Below are 21,627 nucleotides of genomic sequence, written 5' to 3'. Positions count from 1 at the left end.
TGTAAACCCAGCAAGAAACCGCACAGGCACTGGGATTTACATGAATGTGCCAGGTTTGGGCTAGCCTCTCAGTCACGGGAAGTAGATGCCGATCCTGGGTGATACCTGAACAAAGCTGACCTTCTGGGGAGAAAAGCAGATGAAAACATTGTCAGGGTGAGTTCTGTGAACTCTATGAGAGGTAATAAACACCTGTAAATGTTACACTTACACATTACTTAGCATGCATGCACCTAACAAAAAAATCTATGTTTGATGCAAGGTCAATGTTAACCTCCTCAACTACAATGACAGCTTGAAGAAGAACTCTGGGCAACATTCTTATTAACCCTTGCAGTGGGGCTTCTAACTGCTCATTTTCGTCCAGAGACTAAAAAAAGTTATACTCACCCAAACCTCAGATGTGGGTTGCTCTTAGACAGGTCCTTCCAGCCGTGCTCCCCTCCACTGGAGCGGTCTAAGGACCCTTGAGTCATCACGTCCAATACATTGTGTATTGGATATGAGAATGTGGAGGGACATATCCTCTTTGCAGGCTGGACAGAGCGCTGGGACAGATGACCAGCTCCGAGGTTTGGGTGAGTATAACTTTTTTATTTTAGTCCCAAGATGAAAATGAGCAGTTAACCCATGCAGTGCGGTGTAGCACGACCTCAAGGGTTAAATTCTATCTCCAGCCCCTTGCAGTGGGGCTGCCCCCGCACTGCTCTTTTATGTCTAGGGCACCCCTGTAAAACTTTTACTTACCTGATCCCCACTCTGGCACCCACAGCCTCTTCCTCCCCTACACTCAAGCATCATCACATACAATGCAGGGACAGACCGCAAGCCAGAGCAGAGGATGGATGAGGAAAGAGCTGTTTTCTGGTGGAGCGAAGATCAGGTAAGTAAAAGTCCTTTACATAGGTCCCCTTAACATAACAGCACAGCTAACTCATGCAGTGCGGAGGTAGCCACTACAAGGGGAATATTTTACATTTCCCTGAAGATAGCCTTTTAAACTGATCAGTTCCCTTTACATTTTATTTTCCTCCAGTTTCAGTAAAAGACTCTTAGTTCTGTATTATCTTGATTCTTTTTTTGTTCATCTGGTAGCTGTGCCTTTGCGAAAGCAATAGAAATGAAATATATACAGCAGGCGGAATGTTTTTCAGCCAGCTTGTATTTCTTCCAGGATTATTCTTCCTGAAATACCTAGATTAAATATTAACCAGCAGCCTAAATGCCTCCAAATTTATGGTAATAAAAAAAGACGACTCTGAAGGACCTCCTGTCATCGGAGTGCTTCCTAAATCAGGAATATCTGACTGCAAATTGCTCCTGAACATCTTCTTAGTGTGGTATTAATCAGTTGCTATAAATTTCTTCATTAGGATTGTCAGAAGAGCCACTGGCATCTTTAATCAGTTGCCAGGCAATTAGTTGAATTCAGTATCACTACCTGCATCTAATTGAATTTATTGTTATTTTGTCAAGATAAATAGCATTTTGAAAGTCATCTAGCCTTGTTGGATAATTCATCATTGTTATACCAAGGAATAGACTCAAGTATAAACAGATTAATTTTTGTAGGCAGTGAAAAATTGAGGTGCCAAAGGAAGTCTATGGCACAGAGATTATCCTGGTCCCTGTCAAGAGTTTCTCATGCCTTGTATAGAATGGAGTCTGGATGTTAATAGGCTGTACTGCCATGTACAATTTTGTTGCCTAGCTTTTTAAAGCATTACTTACTTATGCATTTACTCGTTGTTCACTTCTGCTTTATCCAAAGGATAGTATTCTGGGTACTTCACATTTGTACTTATTGGGGTCAATTTACTAAAAGAGTACATTTTTCACATAGCTCAATGAAGCTGTATTCACTTCAATCTTCAAGTTATGTATAGAAATTCTTTTTATTTAATTCCACTGCACATGATTGAGTATTGGATGTATCTGCTCAGTGGAGTAACTACCAGAACTGACACACAAAGCAGATACATTTTTATCATATCATTCCGCCCCATGACATTAATAATGACGAAATTAAATTCATAACAATTATGGATAGGGAAAAAATGCAGACACATTTGTCATTACTGTGGTATCTCCTTACATAGGTGGTCAGTCCAGAAGCACCCCCCTAATTTATTGCTAAGTGCTTAATTATCTCCTTTCATTGGTGGCCGGTGAAGAAGCACTCCCTTACATTGGTGGTTAGTGCAGAAGCACCCTCTTACAGTGATGGTCAGTGCAAAAGTGCCCCCCTACATTGGTGGCAAGTGCAGAAGCACTCCCTTACACTGATAGTCAGTGCATGTGATCTCTTTCCTCCCCGCTGGGCGCTGCTCTTTGTCCCAGCAGGAAGGAGAGAAAGTGACAGCCGGTCGAGCGCTGTGGGAGGAGACCGCCGTGAGCGGCCGGTGTCTCTCCGCCCACAGCGCTCAGCCACCTGGGTCTGTTTAGACCCCTAATTTTTCCCCGAAGCCCCTAAAAGTAAAGTAAAAAAAAAAGCGGTCAGTGCAGAAGCACTCCCTTACATTGGTAGTCAGCGCAGAAGCACTCCCTTACATTGGTAATCAGTGCAGAAACACTCCCTTACATTGGTGATCAGTGCAGAAACACTCACTTACATTGGTGGTCAGTGCAGAAGCACTTCCTTACATTTGTAGTCAGTGCACAAACACTCACTTACATTGGTGGTCAGTGCAGAAGCACTTCCTTACATTTGTAGTCAGTGCAGAAACACTCACTTACATTGGTGGTCGGTCAGTGCAGAAGCATTCCCTTACATTGGTAGTCAGTGCAGAAACACCCCTCTACATTGGTGGTCAGTGCAGAAGCACCTACATATATTGATAGTCATTGCAGAAGCACCTACCTAAATTGGTAGTGAGCGCAGAAACACCCCTCTACATTGATGGTCAGTTATGATTATGCCCCCTTACATTGGTAGTCAGTGCAGAAGCACTTCCTTAAATTGGTGATCAGTGGTTAATTCACCTATATGTTGGTGGTCCATTGAAACTCAAAGATTACTTACCTGATAGAGGAGAGATTTTGCTGCTCCCATGTTTCATGCTCTGGTCAAGTGACTTTGGTATCTATGCATATTTCTATCACATGCTCAGTCTGAAATGACCAGATTTGTGACATGTATAACTGTAAACAATGCCTACATAGGAACAGGGTAAATGGAAGTGGGGTGAATGAAGGTGTGCAAATATGAGCCTGTCTCTTACTTCTCTTCCTGTGATCTGTGAAACATACTGTACAGAGCACTTTCATAATCAGTTCTCCTTCAGCTGCTCAGCATACATGAAAGATTTCCAATAACTGTCCACTGGAACACAACACATGCAAAGCTGCTGGAGAAATTCACTTGTACATCAGCCTCTTTCCATTACCTCAACTCATCTTGTGAAAGAATGCGTCGCTCTCAGGAGCTCAGTGAATTCAAGCGTGGTACCGTGATAGGTTGCCACCTGTGCAATGCATGAAATTTCCTTGCTACTAAATATTCAGCGGTCAACTGTTAGTGGTATTATAACAAAGTGGAAGCAACTGGGAACAACAGCAACTCAGCCATGAAGTGGTAGGCCACGTAAAATGACAGAGCGGGGTCAGCACATGCTGAAGCGCAGAAGCCGCCAACGGTCTGCAGAGTCAATAGCTACAGACCTCCAAACTTCGTGTGGCCTTCAGATTGGCACAACAACAGTGCGTAGAGAGCTTCATGGAATGGGTTTCCATGGCCGAGCAGCTGCATCCAAGCCTTACATTACCAAGTGCAATGCAAAGCATCAGATGCAGTGGTGTAAAGCACGCTGCCACTGGACTCTAGACAAGTGGAGACGTGTTCTCTGGAGTGCCGAATCACGCTTCCATGTCTGGCAATCCGATGGACGTGTCTGGGTTTGGCGGTTGCCAGGAGAACGGTACTTGCCTGACTGCATTGTGTCAAGTGTAAAGTTTGGTGGAGGGGGGATTATGGTTTGGGTTGTTTTTCAGGGGTTGGGCTTGGCCCCTTAGTTCCAGTGAAGGGAACTCTTAAGGCATCAGCATACCAAGACATTTTGGACAATTTCATGCTCCCAACTTTGTGGGAACAGTTTGGGGATGGTCCCTTCCTGTTCCAACATGACTGCGTACCAGTGCACAAAGCAAGGTCCATAAAGACATGGATGAGCGAGTTTGGGGTGGAGGAACTTGACTGGCCTGCACAGAGTGCTGACCTCAACCTGATAGAACACCTTTGGGATGAATTAGAGCGGAGACTGCGAGCCAGGCCTTCTCATCCAACATCAGTACCTGACCTCACAAATGTGCTTCTGGAAGAATGGTCAAACATTCCCATAGACACACTCCTAAACCTTGTGGGCAGCCTTCCCAGAAGAGTTGAAGCTATAATAGCTGCAAAGGGTGGGCCAACTCAATATTGAACCCTACGGACTAAGACTAGGATGCCATGTACATATGTCCCCATATTTAGCTTGACTTAATTTTTCTGAGCCTTATAGCTTTGCGTCAGAGCTCACCCGAAACCTGACAATTGCTGCCCTATGAACTGCCTGACTTCACACTGCCTCCCTAAGACAGAGCCCAGGAGGAATGCAAACAATTACTGGGCCTTGTTATGTGACCCTGTTATGCATCCTTTGTGGTGTGAAGTGGGTGATGATGAAAGGAAGGGATCCTGTAGTTACTTCAAAAGGTTATGAATTTCAGACATCTCAACTCTCCCTGATGTCCCGGGAGTCTCCCGCTATTAGCGGCTCCCGGACACCCGGGAGAGAAAAATTTTCTCCCTGAAAGGTTTACTCTGCTTCATCTAGCAGAGTAAACCTTTCTCTGCTCTGTTTTTTTTTCTTGACATCGGGGGCCGCCGGCCCCCGTCAGTCAGAAAAAAACGGCATAGGAATAATAGCTAGATTGCTATTGGCTATTGCAAATTGAAAAAACCAATAGCAGATTAGCTATTGCACCTGCCCATTGCTGCTGTCAATCAGCAGAGGTGGACCTGACGTTCTCCATCAGGTCCTCCTTTACTGATTGACAGCAGCAGAGGGCGGGTGCAATAGCCAGCTTGCTATTGGCTATTGCAACTTGAAATAGCCAATAGCAATCTAGCTATTCGTTCCTATGCTGTTTTTTTTTGTTCTGACCGCAGCAGCTGTCAGAATACTAATAAAACAGCAGATAACAAAGGAAGCATTAGCTTCTTGCTATCTGCCATCATTTTATTTCAGGGGGGTGCTCTCTTCCTTGTTGTTGCACACCCCCCTCTCCCCCTCCCCCGGTAGGTGGTGGGTGGGTGGTGCAGGGGGACAGAGAGCACCTCTCTCAAATGAGAAGGGCACTTTTTTCAGGTTGGGATCCCTGGAATTTTAAGTCTCTGTTCACATCTGGGGGTTAAAGACTACAACACTCAGGCCCCGTTCACATATAGCGAATTGTCGTGCGATTTCCGCCGCGATATCGCGTATTTTTGCCGCACGATATCGCGAGAAGTCGCCGGCCAATGCTATTCAATGGAGCTGTCTTAACTCCACGTCGCGGTCGCAAGTCGCTTCTACCGGACCCTTTTTTCGGCGGATTTTGCTTTTTTTCTATGGAGCCCGACGGAGAAGGTCGCGCCACCGTCGCTGGATCGTCGCTGGAACGTCGCCCCGAAAGTCGCGATATCCCGGCCGCTGCAAAGGTATGTCGCTATATGTGAACGGGGTCTGAAACTGAGGTTTTTCATTGTTTTAAATTGCCCATGTTCAAAAAGTACACAAGCTATTTTTTGGCCCCATAGACTTCAATGGGATTGCCTGTAAATGCACAACATAGGCACTATTAATTTTTTTTCCAGTGTTTGTTGTGCGTTTTACGTGCAAGATCCAGCCCTCCTCCTCTTTGTAGGCAGAGCTCGGTGAAACAAAATGGAGGGCAGCACATTGTCTCTATTTGATGCTGAGACATTCATAGGCCTAGAGAGTGCCCAACTAAAACTAAATGACCCCAGGGAGCCTCAATAGAAGCCTGGGAAGACGTTGTATCACAGTTGTGGCCTGACTGGGAAAACTAGTCTTCCTCCCAGAAAGACAGCAAAGGTAAACCTTTTGTGCAAGATTGCAGCAGCCTAGTTTGAAGTAGTGTCTGAAGTATTGTCATTAGGAATCTGCATATGCTGAGCTTGAACTGTGACCAGAACTGGCCTCGCTGCTCTCTGTTGGCGATCACAGGATGGACCCTGTACCTTCGCTTCTGCTTTTTCTCCTCCTCTGCAATGAGCAGCACTGCGGTAGCTGCAGCAGCTGCCACGGGGCATGCACTAGAGGACATCTTGCACAATACAGCAAATGACCACACCACAAAACCAGGAAGAGGAAAAAGGAAGAAGACAACCATTGATGTCATGGCTGAGACTGCTCTTTATTGGATGCCTAAGAAATGGACAATCTGAAAACGTGTGAAAACATGCTTGACAAATGTGCGTTGTCACGCAGAAAACATAAAAAAATGCTTTAAAAAGTGTTCTGCAGCACTTATTGGAGGAACAGACCGAAAGGGAGGGGGGTTTCAGATTTCCCTCAGGTCCTGTGTGGTGAAACAATTGTCAGCAGGACAAAAAGTGAGGGGAAATCTCTCTAACAGCACCCCAGATAGCATAAAACCCTGCCAGGAATACTAATCCTTCCTCACTGTACCCAAAACTAGAAAAAATGGTTCTGGCTTGAGATGCACTTTAAGAATGGTTTTTACCACAGTGCTTGGGGCTACAGAGGTCAGTAATGCCTTGTTTTAAAGTCGATTTACTGCAGGTTATGAATATGAGGATTCAAGTCTTCAAGAGCAATGTTTCTAATGTAAGTTACTTTGCTGCTATCTATTTAAAGACACTGAATGAAAAATGAAAAAAGGAACTGCTTCAGGCATACACAAAAGGCACCTAGAGGTGCCATTACACATGTGCACTGCTTGTAAAACCCTCCAGTCATAGCTGTATGCTTCTCCATTCTGATGGAAACTTCCTGCAACAAGCTCTGACACTACCCCGAAGTTTTGAGGCTTTGTCTGTCAGAATGGCCTGGTATTCAGCCATGACAGGTGGGATTTAAAAGCTTCTGTGGATATGTGCACCTCTAAGAGCATGCACTTTATTCCTACAGTATTTTCCTGATTTATTGTTTTTTTTCTTCATCCATAGCACTGCTTTATGATCCTAACATAAGGGTAAAAGGTTTCTTTTAATATAGACTTCCCTACCTGATGAACCATCTATGTCTGTAGTGAAGATGTGGCAGCGCAGTAAAGTAAAGGCCAACTTTATAATGTGAGATGACACATAACTCATTACGGTGCATTGCAATAAACTGCATAAAGTAAGTCTATAAACCTATCTAATCTGTTACCAATCCGGGCTCACAGCTAAGGTATTAATAATGTGCAAGCACTGCACAGCATCTGATCAGTGCTGGATATCCAGATAAATATTAATCCATGTAAAAAGCAATTACAATAAGGGGACTTGTGAAAAATAACATTAAGGAGCATTGTATTATTCACTGTTAATCCTTTGATTGCTAGTCCTACATGATGTGAATGGCATGAAAAAGTGATGTTTATTCGATGTGGACATTTCAAGAAAACCTGGCATCAGCAAATCAAATCAAAATAGCAGGCATCCTCCAACTTTATAAATGAATGATAGTGCTCCTGTCTGCCTCCGCAAATTCACGTTGTGGCTCATTGAAAAGCTTACTACTTGTGAATATGGGGCACACATGCACACTCTATCATGCCCTAATCTAGACTGGGACATGGATCAGGGTTGTGAAGCAGGGTTAATGGTAAATTAAGACACTGGAGGGTGCCTGCTATGCAGGGTAGGGGTTTTATTTGGATTTGATTTGCTGATAACAGACATGCCATAACAAAAGAACTATCACAGGTCTATTCCCAAAAGGGTGAAGAGTTTGGAGAAGGCAGGAGAAGTGAACAATCTAGGACAACATAGCTGATTTGGAAACATTCTCCAATTCAGCTCACTTTCCAGTTGAGCTATGTTGTCCTAGATTGTACGCTTCTAATGAATCCACATCAAAGAAATATATATTGTCCAGCAAAGTATTTCTTTACATATTTGCACAGGCAGGTACAGTTATCATGTTTCCAAACAGCTGGACGCAAATCACTAACCTCGGCTTCCCTGAACGTGCTGTCCAGTACAAGATCTCAAGAGAGAGCACGGTTGTCAGCAATTGTCAATTTACTATCTCAGAGAGGGGGGTGGAGGGGGGTGGAGGGGGCTAGCAGGAAATAAAGGAGTGGCTTGCCTTGAAGTGCCTGTGTGTTTGTGGAGACACACTTAGGTTACTAGCACACGCAAGGGTGTCAAGGGAAAAGAACCACCCTAAAGCAGGATATCAGGACCAGTGCTTAGGAGACCAGCTGGTTTCAGGCACCCAGAAGCAGCATCCATTGTAAGTGATTTAATCAACATTTGAAATAGCCTATAAACTTCATTTCATTTTAAGCATTGTCTTATTTTTTATCTCCATGCCTCTAGCAGGCATAGTTGCAAGAATTAAAAAGAGAAGAACCTGTGTGTGGCCATTCATCCTGCACAGCATGATATAGATCAGAGATATTAACTCATGTATATGTTTCTTTATTATAACAAATGGTTTGCACATACACCCCCTGTAGTGGTTCGCTAGATCTCAAACTACCTTACTGTAGTTACATTTTCCACACCGCCTTCTAGGGATGCACCGATACTAGTATCGGTATCAGTGCCAATACCGAGTATTTGGGCGAGTACTTGCCCAAATGCTCCGATACATTCCCCAGATACGGGAACTTCCTGTCAGAATGAGATTTCCTCTGACTGGCGGTACTGCGAGGGAACATGGACCTGGTTTCCAGGCCAATCAGAAAGCCAGGTGGCGGGTAATGACCCGCCTCCTGGCTTACTGGAGGCGGGTCATTGACCCGCCTTCTGGCTTCCTGATGGGCCCAGGAAGCGGTCTCCATGCTGTTTGGCTGGGAAGCCGGCTTCCTGGCCAATCAGCATTGAGTTGGCCAAACAGCATGGAGCCAGCTTCCTGGCCAATCACCATCAAGCTTCTCGGGCAATCAAGAAGCTGGGCGGCAGCTAATGACACGCTGCCCGGCTTTCTGATTGCTCAAAAAGTCGGCTCCATGCTAGCGGTACTCGTACTTGTTATTGAAAAAAACAGTATTGGTGCATCCCTACTGTCTTCTAAATGTGTAAAAATATTTTCCAATTCTTTCATCCTATATTGACAACACTAAAGAATCACTTACCGTTATTAGTTATGATTATTCTTTACAAAACTAGATACTACAAATCATGGGGCCCCATAGGAAAGCTTTGGGGCCCCCAGCTAACTCTCTCCATAGCAGCTGGCAGTGTTAACTGTGAAAGTATATAGCATTGATCTTAATATGAGTGTGTATCAAGGACAGACAGCAGAAGAGCTGTCAGCATAGTAATTACATTACTAGGGAGCAGTGCTGGGGCTAAAACTTATAGTAGCATTAATAATAATAACAACCATAATTATATTTTATATGGTGATAAAATGAATAATGCTCTGACAAACACTTAACATTCAACCCTAACACAAACGTCTTTAAAACTCTGGGATTTGTGACTGCATTAGGTATACAGTTAATTTCAGTCTGTAGCAGAGGTTCAGACAAACAATCTACACTGCTAAGATAGATAAGCAAATGCTTCTTACCCCATAGAATGCGATCTATGACTAGAGGATCCTAAGGTCTGACTTCAGCCCTGCTATACTGGAAACCTCACAGTTTAGTTTTCCTAATCAGCCTCCCTAATGGGGCCCCCTCCTACCCCAAGCCCCAAAGCAGCCATGTGGGCTGCTATGGCTATTGTTACGCCACTGGAGTTACCCCTTAAACCCATCAAATATATTTTAGATGAAGCAAATTCGAGCAGGTTTACTTATTACTATTCATAAACATGTGTTCTTGTTTCACTCCGGCAGGCTTGTTTTTTAGACTAAGCAGGCATCTTTGGTGCTGGCCTTATCTTGAAGAAATGATAGTAGCTGTCTGGGAAAAGTGAATCATACTAATAGAACCCAGAGGTGTAATAGCCAGGGGTATCTAAGTTGGATCTGTAGGTGCTATAGACGTTTGAGATCATCACTCAGTCTAGCCAAAATCATCAGGACTGCATACAAGTCATGCAATGTCTCAAAATAAACATGTACAATGAAATGATATATATACTATAATCCACACATTAAAAGGTGACAATTTTGTACATATACCGATTCCAGCACAGTCCTAAACATTTTTGTTTTATTTTCATTCTGCAAATTTGATCATGTCAGCTCTATTTGCAAGATGACAAGTCTGAGCACATGTATCAGTATGCATGTGCCACACTACCACATCAGACAAGGCAGCTCTGTAAATGTCTCTTGCTAATATCAATGCTACTTGGGATTCAGGAGCATCATATCACTCATAAGGAGAGTGGAATCACAGTATTGTCCTGTACAAACTCTGCCTGAAGGAGAGATACTGCTAATTAATGTACTGTAGCTGCACAAACAGGATTGCATGTTTATTTTCTACTCTCCCCCCTCTTCTCTCTAGCAGATCTAAGATGAAGCACCATTTACATCAGTACACAAGGCTCAGGCAGTTCTCGCTAATGGTTCTGTTATCTGAAATATCAGAATGTCAGTGCTGACAATAGCTCTACTGCTGAGTGTTCCCATTAACCACTTTCAGTTCCTGCCTGTGGAAATGGGAGTTTTTTTTTTTTAACCCTGCTTCAAGGTAGCGATTGTATATTACCTTAAAACGTATGTATGAGAAAGATAAGAGCAAGCTTTGATTTATTAGGTCACATTCCTTTCACACCACATTGCACGTAGAGCTAGTGCACTCAACTCGGAATAGAGCTATTCCCCCAACAGAAATGAGAAGCCACCCAACGATGCACACGCGCTGCGTCATATGACGCCCTGCCTGGTGGCTGAATCCGAAATAGCATAAAAATTAGTTTCGTTTGACGAAACTAATAAAAATGTTTTTAGTTTACGTTCATGTAGTCTGAAACAAATATTTACAGGTTTATTCACAAAAGGGTGAAGAGTTTGGAGAAGGCAGGAGAAGGGAACAATCTAGGACAATATAGCTGAACTGGAAAGTGAGCTGAATTGGAGAATTTTTCCAAATCAGCTATGTTGTCCTAGATTGTACACTTCTCCTGCCTTCTCCAAACTCTTCACCCTTTTGTGAATATCCCTGTTAATGTTTTTGCTTTGGGTTTAGATATACTTTAGGACTGTCTAGTAGACATGTACATTTTGTTTCATATTTCATATTCATACAATTATCGTTAAATTCAGACATCCGGATGCATCCGAATTTGAATTTGAGTCCAACTGCGAACGAATCGGAATGGTCCTTTGACGAAAATCCAGATCCATGTGAATTTCATTCAAGTGACTGTTCTAGGATATGTGACTGTTGGCCAATCGATTTCCTTTTTGGCTGTTGGAGGTTGCATTACAGGCACGGTCACATTCCCGAAACGAAAATTGGGACGTTTTGGAAAGCCGAATAACAAAATGAATCAAATTTCGCATCCAAAATCCGAAAAACGAAAGAAATACAAATCTGAATTGATCCGAAATGAAACATTTTTGCAGGGTTATATGTCTACTGTTTAGCAAGAATGATCACTTTAAAACGTTTTTTATGTGTGTATTTATACATCTGGTGTAAATATATAATAGATAATGCTTAAAAAGAGAACTATGGGGTAAGTGTTTTCCCCATAGTTCTCTTAAGGATCATGGGAGGACATAAACAAACCTCCTCCCGTGACCCAAAGCTCAGTATATTGGGAGCTACAGCTCGCGGTATACTGAGACCGCCGCAGCCAGGACGGATCCCGACATTACTGTTGAGATCCACCCAGCTGCGTGAGTGACAGCTGGCTCTGCCTATCTAGAGTCAGAGCCAGCTGTGCCCGCCCCTCCCCCATCCGTTCCTCCACTCAGCTTTTTCTACATGTGTGTGTGTGTGGGGGTGGGGGGGGGGGGGGGGTGTTGTGTGTGTTTTGTTTTACATTTTTTATAATTTTTATTATAATTTTGTTTAACTGTTGGGGGAGTGGACTTTGGGGAAATATCAGGGGTCTAAACAGATCCCCGACATCTCCTTTTTGAAATAGTAAAAGAAATTGAGGACACAGAGCCTCAATATTTTTTTCTGCAGCCTCAGCGCAATATGAATGGAGAGCACTCAGTACAGAGGCTTCCCATTCATTCAGAAACTGGTGATAGTAAAATATTTACTATCATCCAGTTATGAATGGGTAGAAGCCTCTAAAGTGAGTGCTACTACCCATTGAGAAACTCATGAATGAACAGGAAATGATATAAAGCACTTCCTGTTCATTCATAACTATGTGTACCCAGTTGTTTACAAAAATTGGAGTGATCAGCTGATCACTCTAGTGTTTGTGCAGCACACAGAGGATCAGTAAACATCAGATATTTACAGATCCTCTGCTCTCCATCCTGACCCGCTCGGCCATGCACAGAGCTGCACAGGAGAAGGAGCGCTGAAGCCGGCAGGGGCACGGGTGAGGGAGTGCTGTCACTTCAGAATGGCCGAGCGGTGAGGAGAGAAAGAGCCACTGGATATCAGATCCTGGCCGAGTGGCTTTCTCTCCTCGCTGCTTGCCCCATCCTGGATGATAGCTCCCTCCTCTGCCCCCCGCCCCCGCTAGCTGCAGCGTTCCATTTCTGCTTGGATCCCAGCTGCCTCTGCCCATACAGGCGGAGGATAGCAGTGGGGATCCGAGAAGAAGCTACAGGCCCCTCTTCTTCCTGCCGTGCTGAGCCGAGGCTGAGCTGTGTTGGCCACCTAGTGCCCCTGTTGCCATGGTGCCCTATGCCCGCCATGGCAACAGGGGTGAGGGGGCGCAGCCAGGTTGGCCCTGGATGCTCCCCCTCACAGCTGCGCAGGAGGCGACTGCCTCACTCGCCTCACCATAGCTACGGCCCTGAAATAACATTAAACAAAGCAGTAAAACAGTAGAAAGGCCCATTTCGTGTGCACCTTACTGTATAACTGGTGACAAATTGTTGAGTGCGTTTGTTGTTTGTTTTGATTAAACAAAGCAGGACCAGCATTTTGATAAAGCTGGAATTTGCTGGGATGCCATTTTGTTGGCTGGAGTTTCCTTCTGTGGGTTGCTTGGCATTGGTTAATCCTGTTCTGAAGAACAGGATAATACGCATTTTACAGTTGGACTCCAACAATAAAACTGAGCATACAGAGGTGCCAATACATAAGCATAATTGCTTTACTTGACATGGCAAAGGCAACAGTTGGTTGGATACATAAATGTAGGCTGGTATGCTTCATGGGCTTCCTTTGTGCTCCCAATTTGGTCCTGATGTAAAGAGTAATACTATGTATGCAACCAAGCAAAAAACAGTTTTCAGCTGCTTCTTTTAGTAAGAACAAATTTGGATTGGACACTGGACTTTGGTATTTGACTTGATAAAGGCATTACATGGCTGTTCCTTTTATTTTTACTATATGCCTGTAGAAGAAGTCAACTTGATATAAAAAAAAACTTAGCAATATGCTTCATATGCTTGCATTGTGCTCCTAATCTAGTCTTGATGTAAAGAGTAATGGTATGTATGCACCTATGTAACCAGGCAGAAACCAGTTTTCAGCTGCTTCTTATAGGTAGACCAAATTTGGATTTGGATTGGATACTGGAGTTTGGTATTTGACTTGATAAAAGCAGTACATAGCTGTTCCTTTTATTTTTAAGGTATGTGTGTGAAGAAGTCAGCTTGATATATATAAAAAAAACCTTATCAATATGTGTTAATATTTTAACAATCTATTTTTATGTGTATTTTGTAAATATACATGTACATTGGAGTAGTCATGTTCTCTCAATAGATTCACAAGCACCACTTCATGCAGCGTTTTGCTAAGGTTGTGCTTTATTATTCCTTCTCACAATGCGATACCTGGCAAAGAAAATGCCCCCTCTATGCGCTTGATATATTTTCTCAGTTGTTGCAGGGATAAACGTAGGCTGTAATTGCTAACCTACTATTCCTCTAGTGGCTAATTTACATCTTTTTTTATTTTATACAATAGTAAAAATGCGGATGAGAAAGCATGTAAAAATATAAATGTAACATAAAAATGTCATTGCAATACTAGCTCAGAATATGTGCTCACTAAAAAATAAACTGTAATTTTGATGTATCTAATAAGTAATAGAAAAGTACACAAATTAGTATATTATAAGAAAAACAAAGCAATCTGGAGCAGTGGTGCAGTAGTGCATAGCAACCAATCAGAAATAATATTTCTATTGATCTGTTGGCATATAATTGATTCAGATTGGTTACTGCACTTTGTATAGTATCAATGCCACTGTTGTTCTAGAACTGTCTTATTCAGCCTTTTATAGTATATTTTCATATCACATTTCTCAGATCCATGTAGCAGTTCAATGTTCTAGTCACCTCAGGGAAATCGGCATGCAATCCATGTGGTGTTAATAGAATGGTATGGTGGGCATACTAGGCAGTGTAGATGAGTGAAGAGAAGTGGGATATTAAAGAGTAATTCCAGTAGGCATGGATCTGTGCAAACCTTGTCCTGTATGTACATGGATCTGGTGGTTTGAAGGTAAACCCCAATCAACGAACTAAGGGGTCTATTCACGAAGCTGCCGAAGGATCTGGCCGTAGCTTCGGCCGATCCTTCGGCTAGCTTCGCCCCCCCAATAGCCCGTACAGCTCCCGATCATGGCCGAGAGGCTCAGCCGAGCTGAACGCATATGCATCGGTTTGGCTGAGCCGTGCTGAAAGCCGAAGCTGGCCGAGCGGCCAGCCATTGGCCGGCCGACAGCCTGCTTCTGACAGCTGGGCGGAGCCAGCCGTGATCTTACTTCTACAAATGATTATTATTGGAAATGGTGGTGTGGAGGGAATTCATGAAAATAATTATGTATAAGTAATGTAGTGCAGACAACGAGCTAGAAGGACTTTAATAGGCAATACATGTTTTTCTACTTTTGTAAAAAGATACATTCTGTTGGTTCCAGGCATTTACAGAATGTACAATTTTATTCTCTTGCAATTACGTACTTAATACTCAATTTTGAAAGCACGTGAATAAAGCTTTACGCACATAAAAGGATATTTCTCATTTGCAATGCCCATCTTCCAAGTTTATCCTTTGTTCATGCTTGCATTCCATATATTTTCAGTGCATTGCTTGATTGCATTGAAAGTATTCACATCATGCAATGGTCTGCTGATGTGTATAGGTACCATATGAGGCCTCAAAGCTGTTCTCTGACAGTCATAGGTCCAGGCTTTTTATAGTGGTTAAACGAAAGGCCAGAAGAACAATCATACCTGGCTCGCTGTGTTATAACAAGAGTTGATTCTCACAGAGCTTATCAGCTGATCTCCGGAGAGTCATTCTCTGTTTACATCATATGTCATGGTGGCTTTCTATTTCCTGCACAGACAAATGAATCATACACAATCAGTCTAAAATTTATCTAGTAAAGGGCATTAGATGCTTCATCAAGTAAATGTATAAAACAATATACAGGATATGTACGTTTCAGTGCTAGCAGGTCCAGATTGCAGTTATTGGCCCCCAGGGACACCTACAACCCCCATAACTACAGACCTTTTTATATCTCACATAATATGTGTATTGGAAATATTGGTTCCTTAGGATATTTTCCTCTGAAGACATATATAACACATGAAAAATAAATAACTTTAAACAACACAGCCGTATACCACAAAGGATATATATATATATATATATAGTGCCATTGGATTTGTCTTTAAAGTAGATCTAAAACCAATCACTTACATGGTTGTTCAGTAAATAACCCGGTAAGTATTGGTATTGGCATTGGTATTGGCACTGATACCGATACTAGTATCGGTGCATCCCTAGAAGGCGGTGTGGAAAATGTAACTACAGTAAGGTAGTTTGAGATCTAGCGAACCACTATAGGGGGTGTATGTGCAAACCATTTGTTATAATAAAGAATCATATAGATGAGTTGATATCTCTGATCTATATCATGCTGTGCTGGATGAATGGCCACACACAGTTTCTTCTCTTTTTAATTCTTGCAACTATGCCTGCTAGAGGCATGGAGATAAAAAATAAGACAATGCTTAAAATGAAATGAAGTTTATAGGCTATTTCAAATGTTGATTAAATCATTTACAATGGATGCTGCTTCTTGATGCCTGAAACCAGCTTGTCTCCTAAGCACTGGTCCTGATATCCTGCTTTAGGGTGGCTCTTTTCCCTTGCCACCCTTGTGTGTGCTAGTAAGCTAAGTGTGTTTGTTGGAGTCTGGGGACATGCTTCAAGAGACAGTCTAAATAGACTAAAGACATGTTACATGAGACTTCTAGAGATCACGTCTATTACAACCCCTTTGTAAATCAATGCTTCCACAATTGTGCTCCCTATGACTTTCCTAAAATACGCGATCGACTGGTAGATCGCGATCGACCTTGTTGGCACCCCTGATGTAGATAGTGGGCAGCACAGTGGTGTAGTGGTTAGCGCTTCTTCCTGGTAGCACTGGTGGTCCTTGATTCGAATCCTGGCCAGGTCACTCTCTACAAGGAGTTTGATGTTCTCCCTGTGCTCGTGTGGGGTTCTTCTGGGTACTCTGGTTTCCTCCCAAACTCCAAAGACATGCTGGAAGGTTAATTGGCTCGTGTCTAAATTGGCCCTTGTATGTATGCATGTGAGATAGGGATCTTAGATTGTAAGCTCCTTGAGGGGAGGGACTGGATGTGCAACTATGTAAAGCACTGCGTAAAGCCAGTAATAAATAGATGAAAGGAGCTTGAGGAGATCAGCACCACTGACATGTAAAGAAGGATGACAAATAGGGGAAAACAGCATTTGATGAAAAAACTAGCCGGCATCTATGTAACATGTAGGAACATATTCAACTCTGCATGTAACATGTACCACGATGTTTAACATTTTCTGACTTCCACTGTTCCACTTCACGGCATACAAGATGTTTCGCTACGATGCTGCTTGGCAACGTCCTTCTGATAATGTGATCTCCCAACAATTGCTTGTGGCAGAATGCTGACGGATATGAAAAAAGTGAATAGAAAATATGTTAAAAAGGCACAACAATGTTTAACTAAACATACTATTCACTAAGTACCCATGCACCTTTTACATGCAAATTCTTCTACAAATAATTCCCATTTTGCCTCCTTTCCATCATAATGTTGAAGAGGATGTAGACAGCGTTATGTACAAATATTAGTCTGCGTTCCATTAATGACAGGCAATGCCACTCATGGCCACTAGATGGGGGAAGCAGATCATAAAAGGCAATGTTTCTTATTTTTGCATTTTGAAAATGACTTTCTATAACAGCTGCATATTAATGCAATTTCTGAAGTAGTACAGAAATCACTTGTATATGTCACAGAACTGTCAAGTCAACCAGGCTATTGGCTTTTTTTTTTTTTTAATAAAGAAGCCTGGATATATTTTTTTTATCATCAGCCATTTTTCTCAAATGTACCAACCTGATACATTTCTGAGGAAAACAAACATGAGCCATTGACAACTACCATAGGGCTGATTTCCAGCTCTGGCATTTTAATCTGCAGCCGTGAAGAGTTTACATTTAATATCTGGCAAGGCCGGAGTTTACGATAGTTTATTAAAGTTTCATGGAATACACATTTAAAGCTGAGAACTACCTCATTTTACGTGCTGAGTAATTATAGCCCTTTAAGAGATTTTTGAAAATGGATTTTACATTTCTGAGACGTTACAGTAAATTGTGTGTAATTTGACAACTGTGAGAGAGTATCTATCTTTAAAGTGGATGGGAGAGTAAATGGTGTCGCTCAGCAACAGGCTCATTTAAAATGTTCAGCCGGAGTCCTTCATAAATTGTATACCAAGCACAGGGCAGCATTAGCTAAGGGCACAGACTGATGGATTTCACATCTTATTTCATGTATTCATTTACAGAGCGTTGACAAATTCTGCAGCTCTTCATAGACTATGTAAACCCATTGATATCAATCTCTGCCACAAAGGCGCTTAGACCCAAATGCCCTGATGCCCAACCTCAAGGGGCCCCATGACACTTATTATGCTGCCCTCAGAGCCCTTGCAGACAGTGGTCTGTGTGTTCCAAAACTAAGTGCGAAAAAACGATAAAACGAGTGACTTCTAGTAGTTAAATGGCTTCTTTCATTATAGATCTTGTTGTGGCACAAGTTATTTTAGGAGAGTCGTAGGGAGCACAATTGTGGAAGCATTGATTTACAAAGGGGTTGTAATAGACGTGATCTCTAGAAGTCTCATGTAACATGTCTTTAGTCTATTTAGACTGTCTCTTGAAGCATGTCCCCAGACTCCAACAAAGCCTACAGCATGTTCAGAATTTCTGAACATCTACTATAGCATGTTTGCAGTCTCCGACCACATATTATAGCGTGTTTGCAGTCTCTGATCATCTACTATAGCATGTTTGTAGTCCTTGACCATCTACTGTATCATGATTGCAGTCTCTGACGATCTACTATAGCATGTTTGCAGTATTGACCATCTACTATAGCATGTTTGCATTCTCCGACCATCTCCTATAGCATGTTTGCAGTATTGACCATCTACTATAGCGTGTTTGCAGTCTCCGACCATATACTATAGTGTGTTTACAGTCTCTGACCATCTACTACAGCATGTTTGTAGTCTCTGACCATCTACAGCAGCATGCTTGCTGTCTCTGACCATCTACTATAGCATGTTTGCAATATTAACCATCTACTATAGCATGTTTGCAGTCTCCGACCATCTACTATAGCATGTTTGCAGTCTCCCACCATTTACCATAGCATGTTTGCATTCTCTGGCCATCAATCATAGCATGTGTACCGCTGTGTACCCTTAAAGACATTACATCTTGTGTAATTGGTAGAACTCAGTCATTAAAGAGTCCTCTAAATGCTTCATGCTAAAACGAATTTTTCTTTTGTCACTAAGAAAATAAACGTGAGGGAATGTTTGGAACTGTGTCTCATTACATCAAATCTAATTGGCATTTGTATAAAATGACATAACTGCCCCCATAGATGTGCAGTGTCTGATTGTGTCCACAAGTATTGTTGAACTGTTTTGGGGTTCCAGTGTTGTTGTCACAGCCTGCCACCCCCCTACGTGACTGAAAGAGATGCTGCCTGAGGAAACAGCCTCTGGTTGTCTCATTAAAGGGCTGACCCTGCTTGATAGGGTGCTCTGTACTTTGCATTAGGGAGTACACAAGGGTGCATTACCATAAAGAAGCAGGAAGTATCCTGCGGTTTTTGCTGTCATGATGATCAAGGAAAAGGTGGCTGCAGCAATCATTTAAAATCAAATGTTTTATTATGTTGCACATAAGAATGAAAGGGTTTGCATGGGAGACATCAATTTACTATGTCAGAGAGAATAAGGGTATACTGCACATATTACGTTCATGTGAAGGCATTTTCCAGTTCCTATACGGTAGATGGTTTAAACCTAGAGAACATATTGGGAGGAATTTATCAAAACGGGAGCGGACAAAATCTGGAGCAGCTCTGCATGGCAACCAATCAGCATCTATCAGTTTGTTGCGTTAAGATTTTAAAATATATAATTTATGTTTTCTTCACAGTGCTGTTACATGGATGTTTCCCTATCCAACTAACCAGGCTGCAGGATCAGTGCATACATCTTCTCTGGATTAACCATCAGTATAACTGGAGCTCCCTTGACACTATTAATATACAGTCCATAAACAAGCGATCTAGTTGCGCAAGTTGATGACTTCTGTTTTATGTTACGATTTTAAAATGAACGAGAGAAGCTGATTGGTTGCCATGCACAGCTGCTCCAGGTTTTGTTTGATCCAGTTATGATAAATTCCCTTGATTGTCTTTAGGCTATGTCCCATAAAGGATCAGCTAAATAAGGTTTGGTCTCTAAGTATGGTAATGGAAGCATGAGACATTATCCTACTTGTAACAGCTGTCACAGTATTGGAAATTCTTGTTTTTGCTAGACAAGTCATGTGGGTTGAGAGTCCCATGGGCTGGTAGTCTTGAAGAAACATTGTACAACTGATATTCCAGAGCTCATCTTGCACTGTATAAATATATCCTTTGGATGAGATAAATGTACACCATGATTATATCATTCAGTATGCGGCTATAGAGGGAAATTGGACTGGTCTTGGGGGAACTTGGGTAGGGAACTAGGGCACAGATCAAATGGTTATTATGTCATGATTGTTCCAAATTACTGATGCAGTCACCACATCACCTAAAATAGATTTAAACCCTAACTGGATGACATTTTGTTTGCTTTCTTTTTTTTGGCAACTTTTTAAATTATTTCTTGCAAATCAGTGCTGCTAATCTCTGCCAGCCTCTTTCTGTACACATGCACTCACTTCAGTGCTTAGGATGTGCTTCCAGATGGTGACCGTGGTGGACCATGCCTGTGTAATGAACAATGACACAGCCACTTACAGTCTCCACTGAAAGCATACGTGACAGGGTGACAACGTGCTGGGAGCAGTGCTGGGACAAGGTCATTTAGCACCCAAGGTGAGAAGGCCCCCTCCAGGGACTGTAAAGTACCTCAGCGGCATAGGTTGCAGATCCTGTCCTTTTTCCTCATCCTACTAAAATGCCAAATATGGCCGCCTCTTCTGCCTTGGCAAAGTCCTGATTGGGAGAAAAGGATTAAGTGTTGTCAGTCTACAACAGGAAGTGTCTGATCAAGGATCTTCATGATAGGATTGCAAGGTATTGTTTTAATGAACACTGTCGTTTTTAAACGGTTAAGAAATCACTTTTGAAAGTACTTAGCATGTTAAAGATTATATGAGAGACTGAGCTTACATACTTCAAAACTCATCAACTGACTATGGGGTTATAATGAATTCCAATGTGTGAATTGTGGGTGAACGTTTGTGAATCTTATGTGAAAAAAATGATAAATAGATCTCACATGTGTTTGATATACTAAGTTACTTTTTCACTTTTTTTAAAAGGCACCACAATGACAAAACCTTCACAGAAAATGAAAGGGATGATTATTCAGAAAAACAGGTAAGCATTCACTGAGGTTTGCTTGGATAGGGTAAAGTAGTATTAAAGTCTCAATCTTTCTTTCAATAATGAATCCAGATCAAACAATCATACATGGTCCAGCGAAGTATTTCTTTAAAATTGTGCCCAAGCACTTACTGTACATTCATCATGTTTCAGAACAGCTGGATCCAGCTCTCTCTGCTCGGCTTCCATGAACATCCTGTGCAGTTCAAGATCACAAGAGGCAGATCAGTCTCCAGCAGCTATCTATCTGCTAGCTTGGAGTAGGGAGGAAGAAGGAGAGGGAGCAGAGAAGTGGCTTCCCTTGTTGTGCCTGTGTGTTTGTGGAGACACAATTAGCTTACTAGGAAGTCACTCACACTCCAATGCAATGCCAAGTCAATCTTGTTCATTGACTAGAAACAGTGTAGCATTTTTTACA

General features: G+C 42.3%; 1 protein-coding gene across 1 annotated transcript in view; it reads left to right on the top strand.

Moving 5' to 3' along the window:
• Window positions 1-557: 557 nt before the first annotated feature.
• The window catches only part of LOC108790095 (UPF0462 protein C4orf33 homolog), a 79,171-nt gene continuing 58,101 nt past the window's right edge, over window positions 558-21,627 (top strand). Inside the window, exons 1-2 of the mRNA XM_018560291.1 lie at window positions 558-578; window positions 773-883. Coding sequence (XP_018415793.1) covers window positions 558-578; window positions 773-883 — 132 coding nt within the window. The remainder of the gene's footprint in view (window positions 579-772; window positions 884-21,627) is intronic.

The sequence above is a fragment of the Nanorana parkeri genome, unplaced genomic scaffold (genome assembly GCF_000935625.1).
Source record: "Nanorana parkeri isolate BGI_ZX_2015 unplaced genomic scaffold, ASM93562v1 scaffold446, whole genome shotgun sequence".
NCBI lineage: Eukaryota > Metazoa > Chordata > Amphibia > Anura > Dicroglossidae > Nanorana > Nanorana parkeri.
This window is presented reverse-complemented; position numbering and strand designations above follow the sequence as displayed.